At 43.9% G+C, this 12,174-nt stretch overlaps 1 protein-coding gene and 1 long non-coding RNA gene across 7 annotated transcripts in view; both read right to left on the reverse strand.

Annotated features, from left to right (window-relative positions):
- The window catches only part of LOC310848919, a 222,257-nt gene extending 220,876 nt beyond the window's left edge, over positions 1–1,381 (reverse strand). Inside the window, exon 1 of the long non-coding RNA XR_014566691.1 lies at positions 1,285–1,381. This is a non-coding gene — a long non-coding RNA (uncharacterized lncRNA). The remainder of the gene's footprint in view (positions 1–1,284) is intronic.
- A 1,106-nt stretch (positions 1,382–2,487) lies between these two features.
- Positions 2,488–12,174, reverse strand: part of EPSTI1 (epithelial stromal interaction 1) — a 39,928-nt gene continuing 30,241 nt past the window's right edge. For 5 of the 6 annotated variants that reach the window (XM_083748490.1, XM_083748487.1, XM_083748491.1 and 2 more), the window contains 4 exons: positions 11,334–11,407; positions 9,887–9,989; positions 4,724–4,772; positions 2,488–2,916 (listed from right to left, as the gene is read on the reverse strand). In XM_083748490.1, coding sequence (XP_083604616.1) covers positions 4,755–4,772; positions 9,887–9,989; positions 11,334–11,407 — 195 coding nt within the window. In that variant the 3' untranslated portion in view covers positions 2,488–2,916; positions 4,724–4,754. Of the gene's footprint in view, positions 2,917–4,713; positions 4,773–9,886; positions 9,990–11,333; positions 11,408–12,174 lie in introns of all 6 variants that reach the window. The other variant, XM_083748488.1, reaches the window with a different exon arrangement.

The following is a 12,174-nucleotide window of genomic DNA, read 5'->3' on the forward strand; positions in this document are numbered from 1 at the left end:
AAGCTGGACCTCTACTGCCTGATGTAGACCTGATCTGGTATAAACATCCTACAAAGCTATGATTCTGTTAAAGAGAACGCATTGTTTCTATGAGTGAAGTACTACTGTGGTACCTTGGAATGTGAACAGGATCTGTTCCGGAGCCCCGTTTGCATCCCGAACAGAACGCAAGACACGACGGCCTCTTCCGCGCATGCACGTGACATCATTTTGAGCATCTGTGCATGCGCAAGCGGCGAAACCTGGAAGTAACGCGCTCCGTTACTTACGGGTTGCCGCAGAGCACAACTCGAACGCGCTCAACCCAAAGCACATTCAACTTGAGGTATGACTGTACTGATAAAATTTAACAAGAACATTTATTACTTGCCTTGGAAGACTAGAATTCTGCACTGGTAAGTTTCCATGCAGGAGGGACTGCTCATCACATGAATGGTAATATGAAGCCTTTAAATACCAAAGCAAAATTGCATTTCATTTCAAAATCAGCACCATCTCTCTGTCCGCAAGCTTCCAGTTTTGAGCCTTCAACCCAGACCAGCTTCTCAGACACACATTTAAAACGACAGGTGTACAATTGCCTCAATGGCACTAGAGGGTGCCAAAGGTATCCAGAGCTTATAAGAAATTTGCTTTGAATCCTGACTGCACCTAATGAGAACCTAAGGGCCATTTTTAATGATGCGGCAGGTTAAGTTAAAGGGGGAAGCATTTCCAATTCCAGCTCTCCCTACTGCTTGGCTCTTGTACAAGACAGAGAAGGGAGGGAATACCAATGCATTTTACCAGACAAGGCATTTAAAAAGGAAATGAATCACAGTTCCACATTTTTAAAAGGTGAAGCTGAAGGAGACTTTTAGATATTTTTTTTTAATCACTTGCAATTTGTACTTGTGGAATTTTATTCCGTTACCTACTGAACATCAAACAGTTCAGTGGCATTCTAGAAAAGCTGCTTCTCTTCTGGAATCTCATTCCCAACCCCCGTACTTTTCTTTGCCGGAAGAAACACATTTGCTGAGGGTTGCCATAAATCTGGATTTTCCCGGATGTTATGTACTGAAGTTCTCACCCTGGGCCAGCAGGGGGATACTGTAGATAGTTATGCAAACGAAGGATCGAAAGTGACGTTCAGTGATTGGATAGTTTTAGAAAGTTGCTACAGTAACGTTGTACTGGAGCTCTATATAAGCAGGCTGATTGAACCCTTCAGTTCAGTTCTGTTCTGGCCTCTGAATAAACAAGAGCTGTTTGAAGAATCGCTGTGTCGTCTGATATGTTCACCCACAACTTACTGTATTTTTTGCTCTAGAAGACTCACTTTTTCCCTCCCAAAAAGTAAGGGGAAATGTGTTTGCGTCTTATGGAGCGAATGCAGGCTACGCAGCTATCCCAGAAGCCAGAACAGCAAGAGGGATTGCTGCTTTCACTGCGCAGCCATCCCTCTTGCTGTTCTGGCTTCTGGGATTCAGAATATTTTTTTCCTTGTTTTCCTCCTCCAAAAACTAGGTGCATCTTGTGGTCTGGTGCGTCTTATAGAGCGAAAAATACGGTAACACCGGACATAGTTGGCAATTGGCCGTCGGAAGCTGTGTCTGGGAGGAAATCGCTGGCTGAAATGTCCAGAAAAATCTGGACGTCTGGCAACCCATGTTTGCAGTGTAATTTTTGGCGATTTTATTATGTTTTTATACCTCAGCTTGAGGTATCTTAGCTATTACAACATCTAAATTCTTCTCCCCTGTATTTATAGTTCTCTATTTCTTAGCTATTTCCGTGTGCTGCGCTGGCTCGCCAGAGCAGCGATGTCACGCTGGCCACGTGACCCGGAAGTGTCTCCGGACAGCGCTGGCCCCTGGCCTCTTAAGTGAGATGGGCGCACAACCCCAGAGTCTGTCAAGACTGGCCCGTATGGGCAGGGGTACCTTTACCTTTACTTATTTCTTAGCTTAGCCTAACAATATTTCTATCAGCTATTTAAGCTTTCCTCACAACATTTGTCCAGTATTGTTTTTCCCATAAAGGGACCCCTGACCATTAGGTCCAGTCATGGCCGACTCTGGGCTTGTGGCGCTCATCTCTCTTTATTGACCGACGGAGCCAGCGTACAGCTTTCGAGTCATGTGGCCAGCATGTCTAAGCCGCTTCTGGCAAAACCAGAGCAGCACACGGAAACGCCGTTTACCTTCCTGCCGGAGTGGTACCTATTTATCTACTTCCACTTTGACGTGCTTTCAAACTGCTAGGTTGGCAGGAGCAGGGACCGAGCAACGGGAACTCACCCCATCGTGGGGATTCGAACTGCCGACCTTCTGATCGGCAAGTCCTAGGCTCTGTGGTTTATCCCACAGCACCACCCGTGTCCCTAGTTTTCCCCATGGGACTGCTAAATAAACATTTTTGGATTTCTTCTTCTAAGGTTTTCCCCAACAAGACACAAAACATCAAAAAGGTATCAGGTGGTACAAATGGCCATGGCACTGTTAATTTATTTATGTAATATTTTATTATGTTTTTGCACATTAGAGGAGTTTCAAATTAAAACCAGTTACAACACACAGTATAAAAATTACTTTTTCTCTCTGTAACATTAAAAATGAGCATGTACACACATGTCGGAACTGCCAGGTTTTTGCAGCTCAGATGGTGTGCTAGTCAAGAGTAAATGGACATAAAACTTCTGAGAGATGAAAAACTGCCACAACAAGCAAGACAAGCTGTGAGAGAAACAATTTCTTTGAGATTTAATAGCAGCACCATAATCAATAGCTTGAAATACTCATAAGCTGGAGAGGAAAGACAGCAGGTCAAAGCAGCAAGGCTAAAAAAAAAAGTGATGAGAGATGTGCAGACAGGAAAAATAGATCCCTGAAGCTTTTTCCAAGATAATTTCTCCAAGATAATATGCCTGGAATCCTGTAAGATGAAGTTGGAATTAGTGCTACCGTGTTCAGAAAAAAAAACCTAAAGCTATTGAGCTGAAGGGGGGGGGAGCTTGAAGCTTTCCATGTTTGAGATGGGAGAAGTATATAATACCCTTCCTAGTCAAAGGACAGCAGAAGAAACATATAATTCAAAATGTAAAGGTAAAGGTAAAGGTACCCCTGCCCGTACGGGCCAGTCTTGACAGACTCTGGGGTTGGTGCGCCCATCTCACTCAAGAGGCCGGGGGCCAGCGCTGTCCGGAGACACGTCTGGGTCACGTGGCCAGCGTGACAAGCTGCATCTGGCGAGCCAGCGCCGCACACGGAAACGCCGTTTACCTTCCCGCCAGTAAGCGGTCCCTATTTATCTACTTGCACCCGGGGGTGCTTTCGAACTGCTAGGTTGACAGGCGCTGGGACCGAGCAGTGGGATCGCACCCCGCCGCGGGGATTCGAACCGCCGACCTGTCGATCGGCAAGCCCTAGTGATTAGTGATTTAAATAAAATCCTGACTAAAGCATAGAGAGATGCCCAGCCAACTTTTGCTTAAAAACTTCTAAGGAAGAAGAGCCCACAACTTCCCAAGAGAGAGCGTTCTACTGCTGAACAGCTCTTGCTGTCAGAAAGTTCTTATCGATAATTAGTCGGAATCTCCTGTCTTGTAACTTTAAGCCATTGGTTCAACTCCAACCCTCTGGAGCAGGAGAAATCAAGCTTGCTCCATCCTCCATGTGGCAGCCCTTTTAGATATTTGAAGATGGCTATCCTATCTCGTCTCAGTCTCCTCGTCTCTAGGCTAAGCATACCCAGTTCCCTCAACCATCCCTCATCAAGTCTCCGTTTCCAGACCCTTGGTCATCTTGGTTGCCCACCTCTGCACACCTTCCCGCTTGTCAATATCCTCCTTAAATTGTGGTGCCCAGTACAGAACACGGGGTTCTAGGTGTGGTCTGAACAAGGCAGAACAGAGCAGGACTATTATTCCCCTTGATCCAGGGTCCCCGGTTGCTGCCCGGGAGATAGACGGGACATTCACCCACTGGAGCCTGTATTTCGCTGCTGGGTGAGGACCGCAGCATCAGAGAGGGGCAGCGCCACTGCGTCTCCAACATGGGTTTTCTGCGGATTGAGGCCTTTTCCAATTCAGCAGCAAACACTGAGTTTACGGGACAAATAGAATAAATCATGGGACAACCGTAAGTGTGGGTAAGCTGTATGAGTCCCTGCATACAGGGCAGTATTGTTGGCAACAAGTGTAGGCCTGCAAGCAAATACAGCAAAGCCATATACCTGTAAGAACACCTCTCATTCACATACCTGGAGGCAAGCTGCCTAACTTTTATATATGAGACCCCTAACCATTAGGTCCAGTCGTGGCCGACTCTGGGGTTGCGACGCTCATCTCACTTTATTGGCCGAGGGAGCCGGCGTACAGCTTCCGGGTCATGTGGCCAGCATGACTAAGCCGCTTCTGGCGAACCAGAGCAGTGCACGGAAACGCCGTTTACCTTCCCACCGGAGTGGTACCTATTTATCTACTTGCACTTTGACGTGCTTTTGAACTGCTATGTTGGTAGGAGCAGGGACTGAGCAACGGGAGCTCACCCCGTCACGGGGATTCGAACCGCCGACCTTCTGATCGGCAAGTCCTAGGCTCTGTGGTTTAACCCACAGTGCCACCCACGTCAACACACACACACACACACACACACACATATATAGGAAATTCAGGCAGCCAACGAAATGTTTTAATACAAAACTAGTTCCATTTTGAGAGGAGGAAAAAACCCCCACTTACCCTCTGTAGTTTTGGTTCTGTAGATCAATTTTTACTGGAAATGTTCAGGCTGTTATAAAAAATGATTACATATTAGTATATTCTTATGCTGTGGCACAACAACTAGTTACAAAAGGTGGGGGGTAGGGGGAAAGGAAGGAAACAATACGGAAGAGGTCAAAGTGCTACAGAGTAAAATGCATGTGCGCTAATACTGGATGCCCCTGAACCAGCGCAGGTGAATTGGGGTGTATGGCTTTAAAGGAGTGCAGAGATCTGGAAGGCATGACCGAAAGCTAGTGGAATGGGGAGAACCAATGGATCACGGTTATCTCTGGATGCAAACTGCACAGGAGAGCCAGGGAAGGGTGTGCAACAAAGATGACATGGAGTCTAACAAGTTAGAAATCCCAGAAGCGGAAAACACTGCCACAGAATTACTCTGGGTGGCAATACTGAGATCCAAGAGTAATTCAGTACAGTGGTTGTACCCTCATCCCCCTCTACTAAAATCCCCAGAGTGATCTTTAAATGGATGGTGAAATGAAGGAGTCACACAAAGGAGAAGTGTTGCAGTGTCTTCACTTAGCTTCGCATGTTCCAGCAACAACTAAGAGGCAAAATTTCTAGATATCCTAAATAAAGGTGCCCTAGAACAATAGACAGCATCTTAAAAAGCAGAGACATCACCTTGCCAACAAAGGTCCATATAGTGAAAGCTATGGTTTCCCCAGTAGTGATGTATGGAAGTAAGAGCTGGACCATAAAGGCTGATTGCCAAAGAATTGATGCTTTTGAATCATGGTGCTGGAGGAGACTCTTGAGAGTCCCATGGACTGCAAGATGATCAAACCTGTCCATTCTGAAGGAAATCAGCCCTGAGTGCTCACTGGAAGGACAGATCCTGAAGTTGAGGCTCCAATACTTTGGCCACCTCATGAGAAGAGAAGACTCCCTGGAAAAGACCCTGATGTTGGGAAAGATGGAGGGCACAAGGAGAAGGGGATGACAGAGGACGAGATGGTTGGACAGTGTTCTCGAAGCTACCAGCATGAGTTTGACCAAACTGCAGGAGGCAGTGGAAGACAGGAGTGCCTGGCGTGCTCTGGTCCATGGGGTCATGAAGAGTCGGACACGACTAAATGACTAAACAACAACAACAGAACAATAGGCCGTGAAACCAAGCAAAGGGCCAGAAACCCTGGATTTAAGATTAAGCGGCACTCAGGACCTGGCAAGAAATGGAAGATATTGTTCAACCAAGTTGGAGCAGTGACTACAGTGCTATCAAATTCAACATGCCCAAACTCTGCTTAAAAACCTCCAAGGAGGGAGATTCCATCTTTTGTGAGAGTTCTCTGAGCAATTTGGTGCCTGCCTCTAAAAGCAAGTCCTGCCGCAGGACGGCCAGGCAGCCGGAGGAGAAGAGGGGAAGAGGCTGGAGAAAGAACCGGGAGTGGAACAAGCTGACGCAGCAAAGCAGACTTCGTAAAGAAGAATAAAATCAGACAAAGTTGCTGCTGCTTGGTGACTTTTCTCGCCCATCCTGGTTCTGCTTAGACAACCTCCAGACATTCCGCTGCCTTTCTGATCCGATGATCTCCCCAAACACTAATTTTTACCACCCAAATACTAGGATTGTGTTCACTTGTCTCAGGGTTCTGTGATTTTCTTAGGTCATGAGTGTATTTTTTAATTGTCTCCTAATATGCTGCAAAAGCTCCAGTACTCTTGAGAGTCCCATGGACTGCAAGAAGATCAAACCTCTCCATTCTTAAGGAAATCAGCCCTGAGGGCTCCCTGGAAGGACAGATCCTGAAGCTGAGACTCCAATACTTTGGCCCCCTCCTGAGAAGAGAAGACTTTTCAAGTAAACGAAATGTTCAAAAAGGATATTAAGGAAAGTGGATTTGCAGAAAAAGGTTCAAAGTTCCAAACTGAGATAATATATAATGAATATAAAACTCTGTCAAAAATGTATAAGATATTGTTAGAATGGTATACGAAAGATGAAGAGGTGAAATCAGTAATGATACAGTGGGCCAAAGATTTTGGATATAATATTCAATTTGAAGATTGGGAAAAACTTTGGAAAGAAAATTTAAAATTTACTGTGTGGGGGGGTTGAAGGAAAATGTAATGAAAATGTTTTACAGATGGTATATCACACCGGCAAAATTGGCAAAAATGTATAAAACATGTAATAAGTGCTGGAAATGTAAAGAAAAAGAGGGTTCTTTCTACCACATGTGGTGGGAGTGTAAAAAGGTAAAGAGCTTCTGGGAGGCAATATATAATGAATTGAAAAAGATGTTAAGATACACCTTTGTTAAGAAACCAGAAGCTTTTCTTTTAGGGATCACAGGAAAAGAAATAAGAAGAAAAAACTGTAAACTCTTCCAGTACGCAGTTACAGCAGCAAGAACTTTAATGGCCCAAAAATGGAAACAAGAGGAAATACCGACAATCCAAGAATGGAGAATGAAACTAACGGACTATTCGGAGCTTGATAAACTGACCGGGAAAATAAGATATACTCGAAACCAAAAGTTCATTGAAGATTGGGGGAAATTTGTAGAATATCTGAAAAATATATGTGAGGTACAAACAACGCTAGTGGGGTTTCAAGAAGCACTGTAAAACTCTAAGAGGTATTGTTTAAAGGAAATAGAAAAAAATGAGGGAAGATAAATGGCAATATAATGAAAGAAATGTGTATTGAATGGTAAAAATGGATGATTACCAGAGAAGCCGAAGGAAGACCAAAATTTGAATTTTGTTAAAATCAGATAAAATGTGTATGAGTGTGATGTATTGAAAATTAATAAAAATTATTTTTTAAAAAAAGAGAGAAGAGAAGACTCCCTGGAAAAGACCCTGATGTTGGGAAAGATGGAGGGCACAAGGAGAAGGGGACGACAGAGGACGAGATGGTTGGACAGTGTTCTCGGAGCTACCAGCATGAGTTTGACCAAACTGCGAGAGGCAGTGGAAGACAGGAGTGCTCTGGTCCAGGGGGTCGCGAAGAGGCGGACACGACTAAACAACAACAAAAATGCTGCAAAAAACCCTTTTATCTAAAATTCTCCAATATCTGGTGTTTGTACTTGTTCTTTACTTCCTGCAGCAGTGATACAGAAACAACAACTCAACAGCTTTCAATCCACAGGGACAGCAAAGTCAATCCCATTGCTGACAATGCTGTAAGGTCAGTTAAACCTGTAGCCTGCCTGCTGATTCCTCCAATCTCTCGGCAGAAAGTTTGCAGTCAGTTAACCCTCAGCATTCAAGTGTGTGCATTCCTTTATACCAGGGGTAGGCAACCTAAGGCCCGTGGACTAGATGCGGCCCAATCACCTTCTCAATCCGGCCCACAGACGGTCCGGGAATCAGCGTGCTTTTACATGAGTAGAATGTGTCCTTTTATTTAAAATGTATCTCTGGGTTATTTGTCGGGCCTGCCTGGTGTTTTTACATGAGCAGAATGTGTGCTTTTGTTTAAAATGCATCTCTGGGTTATTTGTGAGACCTGCCTGGTGTTTTTACATGAGCAGAATGTGTGCTTTTGTTTAAAATGTATCTCTGGGTTATTTGTCGGGCCTGCCTGGTGTTTTTACATGAGCAGAATGTGTGCTTTTGTTTAAAATGCATCTCTGGGTTATTTGTGGGGCACAGGAATTCCTTCATTTTTTCCCCAAAATATAGTCCAACCCACCACATGGTCTGAGGGTCGGTGGACCGGCCCACGGCAGAAAAAGGTTGCTGACCCCTGCTTTATACCGTCCTTTAAAACAAAATACAGTGGTTGCTGGGGTTGTAAACGTGATTCGTGCGGGATGCACATTCGCAACCCGCAGCGTTTGCAACCCGCAGCTGCACGTCTGCACACGCGCAGGTTGCGATTCAGCACTTCTGTGCATGCGCAACCGCTGAAACCCAGAAGTCACCCGTTCCAGTACTTCCGGGTTTCGGTGGTCTGTAACCCGAAAAAACACAACCTGAAGTGTCTGTAACCCGAGGTATGACTGTATTGGCTCAGAAATGAATGATTTCTTCACAAGCCATTTCAAGAATGCTACAGGAAAAACAGGAGCCACTTCAGTCATGAAGATAATCTTCTTTGGGGCTCAAAGGTAAGGCTGTGAGGTGGAAAGACATGCTCCTGAGCAAATGTACCTCTAAGATCGACGGGGATGCAGCATGGCATGTTTGGAATAAAGACAAAACACTTTATTTGGAGCTGTGTGAAGGCCTGGTGTCAGCAGTAGGTACGCCGAGGCAAATGCCAGCGTGCGGACAGGGCCCATCAAGGTCACAACTACAGTGGTGCCCAGCAAGACGAATGCCTCGCAAGACGAAAAACCCGCTAGACGAAAGGGTTTTCCGTTTTTCGAGGCGCTTCGCAAGACGAATTTCTCTATGGGCTTGCTTCGCAAGACGTTTTCGTCTTGCGAGTCTTGCGATTTTTTTCGCTCCCCCCCCTTTTTCTAAGCTGCTAAGCCACTAATAGCCGCTAAGCCGCTAATAGCGCTAAGCCGCTAATAGGGTTGCTTCGCAAGACGAAAAAACCGCAAGACGAAGAGACTCGCGGAACGGATTCTTTTCGTCTTGCGAGGCACCACTGTATTAGGGGGATCAGTGCCCCCTTTCCCATATTTCTCAGTCCTCAGAGAATTGGACACCTGCATTTTACTTCTTCTGCCCCCCCCCCCAAAACAGCCTGTACTACTCAGAGCAGGTGAAAACAGCAGAAGCTGCGATAGTAGAGCACCAAATGCTCCTCCCTTAAACAACTTCTAAACATTTTATATTTAGAGGTTGAACAGACTGTATTGCTTGCCATGCTTATATATGAGCTATTATTTCTGCCTCCGCAGATAAACACATTTTCTCAAGATCCCTTTCTGTTGTGGTATACAGAAGGAGTGATAAAACAGAACATTCAAGGCAATCTAAACTTTGCAGAAGTGGGCAGCTGTCATTTTGTGTTTAGATAAGCTTGTTTTAAGTCCCGATTCCTTTCTCCTCGAAAGCGATTGTTGAATTTATATTCATCAGCCTGGCTCCATGCCCACACCAGACAGTGAACATTACTAACACAGGCTATTCAGGTAGCGTGACTTTTTTAAAACACCTCACTGTTTTTCTTCTTCAGGATTTTGAAATATGAGATTTGTTACTTACCCAGCTGTCAGCAATAAAAGGCCTATTCCCAAGACATCCAAATTGGTACATGCCACCTGGCTGACTATTGTTTTGTAGTCTGTCCAGAAAGTCATTATTCACCCTTAGAAATAGAAATGAGGAAATGAACATTAACAGAATCTTGCAAAAGGCAGAGATTATGAAATTGAATTCAGTATAGAAATTTGCTTTGCTTTTCATGACAACAGCCAATTGTGCAGGTAACTTTTGAGCCTGAAGACAATATTCGATTAAAAACCCTAGCTTCCTCATTTTCCAAGGCTAGAATGGCAACTTTTTACAATAGGGCTTTTGATACTCACTGATTACCCAACCTTGCTTTATTTTATAATCAATGCAGAACCTGATTTTTAAAAATCCAGTGGTACACCGTAATATGAAGCACTACTTAAGTTAGTTGCATGAATTCTCTTAACTTAAATGAAAACCAAAAGATTAAACACTTAAGTCTCCTTCGGAGGTGTGATAGGAATTTTATGGTCTTAGATATATGGTAATGTTCATAACCGCACATACATAGATCAGCACAGGAAGACCAACCTGGAACCATTTTGATTCCTAAACTGATCAAATGTTTTCTCTGCATGGTCAAAATGGAAAAGCCTCCCCATTGTCTTTTCCTTCACAAATCCTGTCTTAAGGGTGTTTGAATGGGGTGTGAGCCTGTGACCTGGCCCAGGAACTAAGTATTTATCACTACAAAAGAATGGCCAGGCTCCCCAGGCAATCCAATCAAGTAACCTGCCAGACAGGAGATAAACAAGGACAAGAGAAAAACAACATTTAAATTTCTGTTTAGACCGCCTTTTTCTGTGATGTATGTAGATGTTTCTGGGGGTGGTCTTGATCTACAAGATCAGAATTTCAAAAGTCTTTATAAGGCCTTGCATGCCATTTTTCTGGGTCCTCCTCCTTCCCTGCGTGTGAGGGGAGCACCCTGTTGCAACAGATCAATAAAGATCAAGCTTACTAGCTGCTTTGCTTCTCAATATTTTCTGGTTGGCCTCTGTTATTTTCTCCTACCGATAGGGAACCTATGTAAGGACTCTATATGGGCTCTTGGATACCCCATAAGGGAAAAGGGCAATTTTTGTTTACAACAGAGGGACCCATTATATTTGTTTAGAATAAAAGTGACAGACATTTTTGGGCAATGCATTCCACCAGATTTCCTATGCACTTCACATGAGACACGGCAAAAGGCTTGGAAGCTTTGGTATGGGAAAAAGATTAATGCAGCTTATTCAGAAGATTTTAAAACAACAACATTTATACCCTGCTCTTTGGTCCACAAAGCACTCCTGTGCTCTACAGAACTATAACCAATTGTCATTTTACATGAAGCATACATAAAAACTGGCATCTGAATTCAAACCTAAAAAATGTTTCACACGACAAGTCACAGGCTTCCTTCCACTAATTTTACCTCCTCTGCTCATTCTGATGTGCTTTCATTCTTATTCTCTCCTCTTCCCTTTTCTTAAGTTCCAACAATTCAGCCTGACAATAAAAAGCAAAAAACTGTGAGTTAGCGTTTAACAGTCATGCAGAACGCAATAGGCAATTATCCTGTGATAATAAACTAGCATTATACTTCACTATCAAAGGCCCTGCCAAACCACACCAACACAACCGGTTCCACTATTGTTAAGTTATCACTGGTACGCAAATTAGTGTTCTCAACCGTCACAGAAGCATTGGCAAGGGTCTCCATGGAAGGAGGGCTCCTCCAATGCTTCAGGCACAGTAAAAACTTTAGGGGAAACAGTTGTAATTCTATGGTATTGAACTCGGCACTTGCCCTTCAATACAAGAAGTAATCACCTCTGGATTTCAAAAATGCGGTAAAAGTATGCAAATCGATGTTTTCTCCCGGGAGCAAAACTAGACCTTGGTTTTAACTAGGCTTGGTTATATGTGCAACACTAACCACATTTCTTTTTTCTTTTTTAAAAAGCTTGGCAGATAATACCTTTAAAAGTGTAGACTTGCCTGGGACCTTCATTACATATCTTTAGGTGCCGGGCAAAAACATTCCTCTATAACCAGGCCTTTGGCTAACTAACATTCTATAGCCTTATAAATTTGTTTGTGGGAGGCGGCCGTTATTAGCTTGTTTTTGTTTTGTTATGTATTCTGTGTTCTCATTTTGTATTTCTGTGTTGTGAACCACTCTGCGATCTTCAGAGGATGGGCAGTATACAAATTTAATTAACAAATTAAAAACATCATAGTTGGAAAACAGATCCCCAAGATGTCCTCTATAC

This window comes from Podarcis gaigeae (genome assembly GCF_964106915.1).
Source record: "Podarcis gaigeae genome assembly, chromosome: 7".
NCBI classification, from domain to species: Eukaryota; Metazoa; Chordata; class Lepidosauria; order Squamata; family Lacertidae; genus Podarcis; species Podarcis gaigeae.